This window comes from Nelumbo nucifera, chromosome 4 (genome assembly GCF_055504915.1).
Source record: "Nelumbo nucifera cultivar China Antique chromosome 4, China Antique-T2T, whole genome shotgun sequence".
In the NCBI taxonomy this organism is placed as follows: domain Eukaryota; kingdom Viridiplantae; phylum Streptophyta; class Magnoliopsida; order Proteales; family Nelumbonaceae; genus Nelumbo; species Nelumbo nucifera.
This window is the reverse complement of record NC_142652.1, coordinates 15,208,422-15,219,695: the sequence shown is the minus strand read 5'-3', so window position 1 is coordinate 15,219,695 and position 11,274 is coordinate 15,208,422. Positions and strand designations below refer to the sequence as shown.

Below are 11,274 nucleotides of genomic sequence, written 5' to 3'. Positions count from 1 at the left end.
TACATATGGATACATTAATTTGATACCAATATGGCTTCATATGTTATACAATAGTTGTAAGTGCAAATTATTTAACAAGCCCGTGCTTTAGGTTAGCTATTTACTTAGGTAACTTATTTATGTGGTTAAACAATCCTAATTAACTTAACTAGGTATCATAATTTCTAATTTTTATTACTAATAAATCTATGAAGTTATAATTTTGGTCCATTTAAATAATATTTAAAAATTATAAAAATTAATTGAAATTTGTTAATATAACAATAATAATAATGATTTTTATTAATTGAAAGTCCAATTAAATTACTAGTCTTATAAATAAAATTAATAAAATATATTAAGCTTATAAAATTAAATTTTCTATGAAAAATTTATTAATTTAAACTCTGTTTAAAATAATTACATTAATAAAGCTTTATAGTAGGCCCATAGCCTAACCTGGCCCAGATCACACACCAACCAAACTCAATACTATGCAGTTTCAATTGTATTTTTGTGATACTTCTTGAAAACTCAAGAGCCATTAACTTAAGTTGGAAATTGATTTATGGGTTCCAAATTACAAGAAAACCCTTTATATGTGTAGGGGTATCATGACCCGATGGCCAGGGTTAGCCAAACCTAAGCCCAATTTGGGTTAAATAATCAAAACTCTAACCTAACCCTACACCCAAATTTGGTCAAAACAAACATTGAAAGAAATCCTAAAGCTTAGGCCCCATCGTTTATTAGTAAATTAGAGGGGGAAAGTTGGTGAATGGATATCTTTTTTTTCCATTGACCAACTTTATAGTGTTTTTTTGTAGTAAGTAATAGGCCCCACGATAAAATCAATTTCACTTACTTGGGTAAAACTTACCCATCTCTTAGGTGGGTAAGTAATTTTCCCACATGGGGAGAAAGCTTATAAAACATAATGGGACAACTTTACCCATTTTAACTTTGGATTTTTTATGGGTAAAAAAGTCATTCTATTACTTACTCGGAAATCAAAAGAAGCAATGTTTTCAACTCGTTGTTGACCTAGGTGGTCAAACCATTTAAACCATCACCCAACCAGGATTTTGGGTCCAATTCAATCAAGGTCTGCCAAAACAATAAAAAATCGTTCGAGCTGGCCGGTTCAACCATTGACCCATTTGACTCGGTGACCGGGTCGCAGGTTGCACACTCAATGCATACAAAACTTTTGAAGGCCATAACTTTGCACTCCGATGTCCAATTAGGGTGATTTTTTTTTTGGTAACCTTTTGAGATCTATATATCCCAAGGTGATTCATTGACATCACTTTACAAGATTAACCACACCAATTTGAATTATGGTAATAACAACTAAACATAACTCAAAATTCAAAAATAGAATAATTGAAAGGGCGTTTGGTTCCATTTATGTTTATTGAGTAAATGCTGTCATATAGGCGCCCCATCATCAAAGGCCTCATTATGTGCATCCATATTTGCGAACATCAATTTCGGTGTGCCTCTCTCATTTTAGGAAGCTTCATTTTGGAACTTCCCCCAACGGGTAAGTGTTTATTGGCACCTTTGCTGATGTGGTGCCTAATGGCGCCTATATATCATAAACACCCTCATTAATTGCTTTTCTCGGTTTTGCAGTCACACAAGTACAAAACGTTTACTAAATAAACATAAACGGAACCAAACACACTGAGTTTAGCTCGATTAGAAACATATGGGTAGTTTTAGAGATTTACCCTTGAAAATAGGGAAAATTCCCGATTAGTACCTTGCAGCTTGGGCATAGTGCCACATTGGTCATCGAATTTTAAAATGTGACAATTCAGTATCCCAACTTTCAAAACATGACAATCCCTATTAACTAATTGTTACCAGCCATTAAATGGCATTTGAAAAAGACACAAATGCCCTTTGAGTATCATATAATTTTTTTATCAACCATTCAAACATTGACAAAAAATTAACAATCTCAAATATTTGCTTCTTCTATTCAAAAAAGTTGGAGTCATTAAAATGTCCACTAAAACAAGACCCCAACTTTCTTAAATGGAAAAGGCAAAAATTTGGGACTATTAATTTTTTGTCAACATTTAAATGGTTGTATCTTTTTAAAATGAATTATCTCATTTTAAAGTTCGGGGATCAAAATAGCACTAACCCATTACAGGATACTAATTTTAAAATTTTCCTTGAAAATGTGCCGCGAATTCTAATAGCGTTGGCCCCTACACTCGATAGTCGAATGTAGGAACTAGGATTAGAGAAAGAGATAGCAGCAATTAGCAGGCTTCTTCCGATTTCTTTGTCCGGCCGGCCGCTGATATGAGTCGGAAGAGAGACACCCGATATGCATCTTCCTCTCTCCCGAAGCGGCGTCGCCCCATGCCTTCCCCCTCCAAAGAACCCGACACTGTGAAGCCGACATCAGCGGCCGTTGTGGTAACGGGACTCGGCTCTGATTGCTCCGTCCTCGACCTCAAATCACGATTCGAGATGTATGGTTCCATTTCTCGCCTCCGTATTGACCGTGGTGGAGTTGGCTATATCACCTTCCGTTCCAAGGAATCCGCCCAGTCTGCTATTAACGCTTCCCTCGATCCCTCCTTCGGTATCATCGTGGATTCCCATAAGGTATGCGGTACTACTCTTCATCTTCTTCCTTCTGTGTTTCTTTATAAATATTTTGATCGTAGAATTTGAAATTCAGCTTTGGATGCTTCCTTTGCCAGTTGGTAGCTAGTTACCCTCCAATTTGTTAGGGTTTTATAAATTGAATCTTTTTCTTTGTCAGATGAGTCTGTGGAAATTAGGGTTCGAGTCATGTACTTTACGCTTAACCAGACTTTTGTGAAACTAAGGGAAAATTCTGCACATCTGGTTGCATAATGAGTCAACGGAACGGATTTATGTGTCGCAAATGTTTTGGTCTCGACGTCTCGTCTGTCCAGTCCACTGCTGTAAAGACTTAGTGGAATATAACTATGCTCGAGTCAGAGAGGAGTGAAGCAAGCAACGCTATATAAGGGATTTCCATATTTTAATTCGCCCAACTGGGTAACCGTTGCAACATTGGGGGGATTCTGCTGCAGATATGTATGCTATATCTGCAAATTGATGGTTCTAGACTTCTAGTCGTGTTGATTTTCAGCGAAGGAGAACCAACTTTTACTTCCCACGCTCAGTGTCTTGGATTTTCTTCAAATATACGAATTTTTCCCCATGTAAAAGGAGCAGGAAACAATGCTTTGGCCGTAATATCTGCCCCTTTTACAGGGAAATAAACGAGCCTAAAGAACTTATGTTGTTCATTGATTAGTAACACTTTACTGTTCATTAGCCTGGAAAGGAAAAAAGAATGGACACCGGCTGGTTACCTTGTTGATAGCAATAGTAGTATGAAATGGCAGTTCTTCTGCAGATAGTTAAGAGGTTCATGGACTCAATTAACTGGAACCTAGATAAAATCTTGGGGCTCATATTGAGCCAGCCTAAGGTGTTCACCTTTAAACTTTCATTCAAGTGGGAACCACACCTGAGTTACTAAAAGTTCTAGAGTAAAGAAAGATACGAACATCAAAACCCAATTATTAGCATTTTTAGACAAAGAAAAGAAATGGAAGGAAAAACATGGAGACTAGACGAGATAAATAAAGGGAAAAAGATATGGGTGATGAAAGTCCAAGTTGCACAACTACCTTTTCGACTTCCCCTCTCAGATCTGTGTTTTCGGTTTGGAGAAGTAGTCATAGGAGTTTTTGGTGATGATGGGTTGTGGAAGAGAAGTGGGGATGGTTTCTTTTGGCAACAACATTTGGCAGGGACAATAGGCAAGGTTGGTAAAAGAGAGAGGAAGAGGAAGTAGACAATGATTTGAGAAGATTTAGTTCTCACCTTCTATATATCTTTCTAATAATTATTGAGTAAAAATAGTGGAATTCTATGTTTTATTTTCACAATGGTGTTGTCAATATAACTTTGTGGTTGGTTTGCAGGTCCAGGTTTCGTGGGCAGATGATCCTCTTCCTCAGTGGAGGGAAGGAATTGGGCTCTCTTCTAGCAAGGAGCGGTCCTCATCCAAGTTGCTGCGAGCAGAAGTACCTCTAAGGAGACATGGCAGAGGTAATAGGCTAAGTACAGGAGGTTCAATAAAGCCTGGAATTGGGTTAGACTTGCCTTTCAAAGGCCGGGAAATTGTTGCCTATGATGATCTTCTCTAACTTGCAAAGAATTTGAAGGGCTCCTTTCTTCCATTACAAATACGAATCCTGCTCAAGGTATGGAGAGGAATTAAATTATACTTGGGCCCGCTGCTGCTGCAATGGTGGGACCATTTCAGAACTAGAAAAGCATTTGGTTGTGAGTGTGACATCAAATTTTGTTTTCCCAACTCTTGAAGGCGTTTAATGTCTGGTTAGTATCTCTTGTTTGGCGAGTTAGTTGGGTAAATATCCGAAGCCATCTTTTATGCGTTTGGCTTCTGATGCATCAGTTTGTTCTTCATCTTTCACTCTCTTTCTTTGGATCTGATTCTGTATTCTATTAGATATATTGAGTAGAGATGCTATTGTACTCAATGTAGTAAGGGAATGGGCTGTTGTCTACTTGAGTTGTTTCCTTTTTCTTATGAGCTAGTTCGGTGAATTAATTCGGTGGCACATGCATCTGCATACTCAACTGTGTGTGTCTGTGTGTGTTTGTGTGTGTGAGAGAGAGAAACAGAAAGAGAGAGAGACCCCCATTACGTACTGGCTGTTTACATTGGACCCATACTAAGAGTGTCATTGCTCAAGAGAATGCACAGGACTTTAGAAGGAAATTGGTGGAGGTCAGGACAAGCTATCTAGGCACCTATCAATGAGAATTGAGATATTGCAATCTTTCTTTCCTTTTTAGGCTTTAATCATTACTGGTATCTTGTGGAGGTAAGTTGGTCAATTAGGTAAACAACTTAATTATATTTTTGCATTGTTATTCCCTTGAGGCAATATTTGGTTTACAACCCTTGGATTGGTTTTGCTGCCTAAGGGTGGATAAGTTGTTTACCCACCTGTCAAAAACATAATCTGTTTCCTGATTGCCTGTTACCGGTAAGTAATGGCAAAAAAGAACATTTACTTTAAAAGTTACCCAGACAACTTTTTCCCACGAACCACTTGCCTGGGGAAAGCAGGCACCAACAATTTGGGTGCCAGAAACGAACAAGGCCTTGATGAAATCTTCTTTGCTATTAATAAAAGGGACAATCCACTGAATTAGGATAAAAATAGTAAGTATGAAGTGATATATATATACATAGTTAGGGTAGATTTCTTAGGAAGTATAAACGAACAAGGCCTGTTTATTCTCGTTCTTGAATTCATCAGGGTAGATTTCTTAGTTCAAGTCTTGAAAATTAACCAAATTCCGATGGAGATTCGGAGAATCAGAACTTACCTCTATTCTTAGTTGCGTCATGCTTAACCCTTTTCTTTCTTTTGCTCTAATGTGCGCTGAAGAAGCTTTAAATAACTCTAGTGTGCACTGGTTAGAATAGAAAGTTGTACCTCCAAATTTGTTTTGAAATTACTTGCAAATCTTAGCAAAATTACTAAATGTACATAGAGGCCCCAAAGATAGGGGAAGAAAGCCATAGAAATTGGAGGGGCGCAGCCTAGCAACTGTGCTCCAACTATATTCCACTGCCATTCTCTTTCAGAGACGGTCTGAATGAGATTCAGAGAATTCACTTGGGCAAGGTGACATGACCTCTTCTTCTAGTATCTGCAAGACCTCACTCATAGAGGGACGAGCATCTGGGTTTGCATTGGTGCATCTAGAAGCAATATCTAGAACTACTTCCACAGTCCCCACATCTGCATCAGTGCATCTTTTGTCCACAATGTCTTCCAACCGTCTTTCTCTGACTAGAGTGTTCATCTACAAATTTTTGCCAGAATAGATGTCAAATAAAATGCTCTTGCATTGAGAAGACTAGAGGTTCTAAAACACAAAGAAACAAAGATATAATTGATCAGGTGGTTACAGTCTTCTTTTTTCTTTTTCTTTTTAGGGGGAGAGGGGGGGGGGGGGTAAAGTAATGCAAGTTGAGAACCTAAGGAAGTTTTCTCTTCATTGCCAGAGGAAAAATTGGGTTGGCATCCCCTTTTCAGCAGTAGGCAAGACAAGAAAAAAAGAAAAAAGCACAGAAGCAAAATGTAGTTTTTCAAGAACTTACCCAGCCAACAATATTTAAGCCCTTCTTGACGAAAGATGGATCATTAGGCCTCTTCCCAGTTACAAGCTCTAACAAAAGAACTCCATAGCTATAGACATCTGATTTCTCGGTTGCTTGCCCACTCTGCAGATATTCTGTAAAGTAGTAAATAAGATGTAAGCAAACAATGTCATTTACATTATATTACAGTTAAAGTTTGGAAAAACAAAACATTATAAGTTTGTAACATGAAGTGGCTAATATCAAAAGTGCAATTAGACAAAATGTAATGGTTATTAGAGTTTTATTACCAAATTTTCCAACATGAAACCATGTTTATCCAAAAAAGGGTGCCCTCACCTAATATGCTCTTTTTTTTTTTTTATCAGTTGGAGGATTATTGCCCAATACAATTTACTACTCCTTGGATGAAATAAAATGAAATATGGCATCAGTGCATGCACAACTGTCAAACCCAAACACCCAAGATTTTTGTATCAAATTACATCAGCAGCAACCTTTTTGACCCCGTTGACATAAAAGTCAAACCTAAACTGGGTCTCTCAAAGTACCAAAATAGGCCTCTTTAGGCTAACCTGTAAAATACGTTATACGTGTAACAACACACACCTGGTGCTAAATAACCAAAAGTGCCAGCAACAACGGTAGTGACATGTGCATCCTCATCAACTAGAAGTTCGGAAAGACCAAAGTCAGAAACATGAGGCTCCAGATCTTCATCCAGGAGTATATTGCTAGATTTTATGTCTCGATGCACTATTCTTGGACAACAATCATGGTGTAAATATGCCAATCCACGAGCAGAACCAAGAGCAGTTCTTAGGCGAGCATTCCAGTTCAAATGTTCTTGCTCATTCTCTGAGACAACATAAGGAAATACATCAATAATACTAATTGCCACAGTAATACCAACGATGTTGGTTTTGTCCAGAAATGATAAATGAGCATTTCCATGGGAAGTCGTACAAAATTAATGCAGTTAAATGTTTTTCCTTCTAAGTGATGATTGTCAAATCTTTCCTTACTGTCTAAAATAGTGCAACAGTCCAGATGGCCTTTTGTTTTGATACCTAATGATATTCTTCTTATAGGAGAGAGTGAATGGTGTGTGTAAGGTCCCCAAGTTACATTATATGAACTATGAAGTATATGCCAGTATTCAGTTAAAGAATTGGCATACCATGCAGAAAATGATCTAAGCTGCCCAAGGCTACATAATCATAGATGAGAAGCTTCACATTTGTAAGTCTGCAGTACCCTCGCAGGTTGACAAGATTTATATGCTTGATGCTACCCAAGATCTCAAGCTCCCTTTCAAATATCTTATCAGATCCTTCACAACTTCGGTCGATCCTTTTAACAGCAAATGTACTATAATCATTCATTACCATCTTGTATACAGTGCCAAATCCTCCTGATCCCACCACATCTTCTTCATCAAGTGACTCGAGCTTTTCTATGATTTCAGAGGAGGAATAAGGAAGATCACCTTGGAATGTTATGAGCTTGATACCTATTAGTAAGAAAATAATTAGGTTTAGATAGGCAGATGGAAAGATAGAAAGCAGATACGTAAAACAATTTTATTACCTGGATCCCGACCAACTTGCTTTTTTACTTCGGTATATTTTTTAGCAACTCTTTCTTTCCTTGATAGTAAACAAACCCAGAGGAAAACAAGGAGCAGCATAAGCACAAGACCCATTGCTGACATGGCACCAATAAGGACCCCATTGAGGTAATGAGGGACTCGCTTAGTAGGGACTGCAGTAAATTCCATCCATCACAGATGGTTAAACCAGTGTTAGTACTGTTTGAATGATACCACTTGTTTTTAGGTATTGCAGAAGGAAAATAAACTCTGACATTATTGCTAATAACAGTTTCTCAGAATATCATATGCTCAAGTGTGTTCTACATCTTACCTGGTGCTTCATTAGCCTCTGCATGTGGTAATTCCGCAGGGAATCCCAATGAGCTTAGGCATGGTTTCTGAATCTGATGACCACACAGATCTAAATTGCCAATAAACCTGTGAATAAGCAAGGTACTTGACAGAATTAATCCAAACAGAAAGTATGCAAAAGAACTTATCAGGTGAGTTAAGAGAGGAAAATTAATACAGGGCAGTACATGATACTATACTAGAGATACCATCATGGCTTGTAAAAAAAAGCCCATTGATCTTCTTTGTCCAATTGTTAGGCTGCACCTATGCATGTTCGAACCCCTAAAGCAGCTGGTTCAGATGATTATCATCGGTATTTTCTCAATGTTGACGAAGTACATAACAACACAAGTAGGACTTTTGCTTGGGACTTGAGAATCTCTTTGGAGGGGTTTGATCCATATTCAGTCCACCACTCCCAAGACCCCAAATAGCTGAAACCAACATAAGGCAATGGCCTTTTTTTGCCTCAAAATGAAAATCATATTTACCAAGCTAAAAAGCCACCAAAACTTGACATGCTCTCTGAAGCACAGAATGTGTGTAGTTCAGGAACTTAACAACCACCACTACAAAATGGAATATCCAATTCCATATGTACATATTCCACCTATTCAGTCTCCTATTTTGAAGGTAAAATGCAACAGGAGAATGGCAAGCAGTAAAATAATTCACAGTAGCCGGTGTGTCATGCTGATGCACTCAAAAGTATCAACACCCAACATTTTACAGGTTCAACCTGCCTAGATTTTTTATGTCAGAATTGATCTTTCCAAATTACTTAACATCTATCTATGGCATTTTACTCGCATCTTTTATATAGAGGGTCACATTTAGGATCTTCACCAAAAACTATCATGATAACTAAGCATAGTTAAAATTGAGGGAAGATGATAGGTGACTTACGACTTTTTCCCAAAGGTGACCAACATGCCGAAGTTTGGAATTTCACCAGACAAGAAATTGGTTGATAAGTTCCTGAGATGTCAGCACCAAATAAGTACATTATTGACATGCAATCTGATGCGTTTACTACAGAGCATTATTAATTATTTTCATGTTTTTAACTTACAGAAAGCGTAAATGTGTCAGACGGCCAATAGAGGGAGGTATGGATCCCTTCAGCGAATTGCTAGAGAGGTCCCTGCATTTCATGTCCTGAAATATTAAACTCAAGACGACTTCAAATCATTTACTCTAGTGAGCACTGCATGTAATGTCATACAAGTATAAAACCTATAAGATTTAGAATAACTGTAAGGCACTTCATTTCTCCAGAATCCAAGTAAAGGAAAACCAGAAATCTTACAGTATGGTGAGGTGAGAAAGATTTCCAATTTCTGGTGGAATGATTCCTTGGAGGTAATTAGCCCTCAAGTATCTGTTGATTCATTATTGGAAACCAGAACAGTTAATGTGACTCGTATTTAGGTAAACAAAAAACTAATAAAGGTGGAAACTAGAAGGGGAAATATTCCATTAAAAACATAGAAAGAGTCCTTTTTCTCTTACAGTGCTTTGAGCTCAGTACAGTAGGTAAGTTCAGTAGGAATTGATCCATGCAAGCTGTTCTGGTGAAGTGCCCTGATCAACAAAAGACAAATGAATAGAGAATATATCTACATAGTAATAACACAGAAAACAGTAGAAAAAGAGGGCTTCCGGCTCCCCCCCCCCCCTTCTCCTATTTTCGAGAATAAAGTAAAGTAGAAGACTTACAATCTCTGCAACCTACTAAGCTTCCCAATGCTTGGTGATATGATCCCTCCAAGTTGCATGTAAGGAAGGTTTCTGAGGATCCCATTGTAGAAAGCATAAGAAAGAATAAACGCAGAAGGACAAAGAGAAGAAATAGAAATGAAAAGTAAGTAGTTAAGAAATTGTGACATACATTGAACTGACCCGTTGGTCATGGGGATGGCAAGAGATGCCGGTCCAGTTGCAGGGGTTGTCATCAGAAGCCTTCCAGTTTCTGAGGAAACTCCGACTATCGTTCAGAGCCCCTTTTATTTCCAGCAATGTCTTGCCTGAAGACAAAGAACAATGTTAGACGCACCAACTAGAGAAATATAGCTGCAAATAAGAGGAGAGGAGGAAGAGGAGCAAGACTGGAGGAAAAAAAAAAAAGGAACACTACCATCTTCAGTGAGAGCAAGAGTGAAGGTGCTTAAAAGGGTTGCTCCAGCAAGTGCCGAGAGGAGCAAAACCAGCAAACCCATTTCCTTTCCTGAAGCAAAAGGAGCTTATCTTAGCTAGCTTCCTCTCAGTATTTCGATTCACAGTATACAGAGGTTAGAGAGATGACAGCAAATGAAAAGGGGTGCTAGTGAGAGAATGGCGGGGAAAGCAGGAGAATCAGGTTTAAAGTTTAAAAACGAGAGCAAGAGATTGGGATTTGGGAGAGAGTGAAGATTTTAATTTTTACTTCTGCAGACTACAGTTTCATTATTATTATTATTATTTTACTATTTCAAATTTGTTGTCGGATACTGGGCCTCAGACTTTAGTCCTCCGGATAGAAAGTGTGTATACGTGAAGTCGTGCAGGAAGAAATAGCCGTTGCCAATAGGGATTAAAAAAAAAAGAAAAGAAAGAAGATGGCTTGGGCAGCCAAACAGAGACCAGAGAGTAGAGACAGCTGCAGATGTCGGAGTGGCTCAGACAAATTTAAAAGCGCAATGAAAAACAGGACAAGAAGGAGGTGTAAAACTGTAAATGAATGTGGATTTGTGGAGTTGTCTTCATGCACCACGGGACCCACATATAATAGATCAAAATGGGGATCATGAAATCCTCCGAGTTGGTGCACCACATCATCATACTCGGTTGTCCCACCGGCCACCACCACTCGTGAGTCGTGATATTCCGGCAATGAGATGAAAACTGGGAATTTGTCGTTTCTATAGTTTTATTTTAATAACAGAATCTGTATAAAATATAAATTATCAGAGATGGACCCACAGCACGATAATCGAAATACTATGCTGGACCAATCATGATATGCCACGTCAGACAGATACGCATATGGGGGATGGGGATTGGGGGACCCATGGCTGCAACTGAAATCAACATGATTTGACCATCTCCACTGTGCATTTCCAATTCAAAAATCAAACCCTATTTGAGTACATTT

General features: G+C 38.2%; 2 protein-coding genes across 2 annotated transcripts; one reads left to right on the top strand and one right to left on the bottom strand.

The window, feature by feature from the left end:
- Window positions 1–2,147: 2,147 nt before the first annotated feature.
- On the top strand, window positions 2,148–4,634 carry LOC109113946 (homeobox leucine zipper protein). Its single transcript, XM_019195903.2, has 2 exons — window positions 2,148–2,610; window positions 3,972–4,634. The coding sequence occupies exons 1-2, from the start codon at window positions 2,302–2,304 to the stop codon at window positions 4,194–4,196; spliced, it is 534 nt and encodes a 177-aa protein (XP_019051448.1). The 5' UTR covers window positions 2,148–2,301; the 3' UTR covers window positions 4,197–4,634.
- Window positions 4,635–5,478: 844 nt separating this feature from the next.
- Window positions 5,479–10,542, bottom strand: LOC104586721 (LRR receptor-like serine/threonine-protein kinase FEI 1). Its single transcript, XM_010244035.3, has 13 exons — window positions 10,279–10,542; window positions 10,033–10,168; window positions 9,861–9,932; window positions 9,654–9,725; window positions 9,451–9,522; window positions 9,214–9,285; window positions 9,048–9,119; window positions 8,119–8,225; window positions 7,784–7,957; window positions 7,374–7,706; window positions 6,803–7,051; window positions 6,194–6,327; window positions 5,479–5,895 (listed from the first exon to the last, which is right to left on the bottom strand). The coding sequence occupies exons 1-13, from the start codon at window positions 10,358–10,360 to the stop codon at window positions 5,671–5,673; spliced, it is 1,800 nt and encodes a 599-aa protein (XP_010242337.1). The 5' UTR covers window positions 10,361–10,542; the 3' UTR covers window positions 5,479–5,670.
- Window positions 10,543–11,274: the final 732 nt, after the last annotated feature.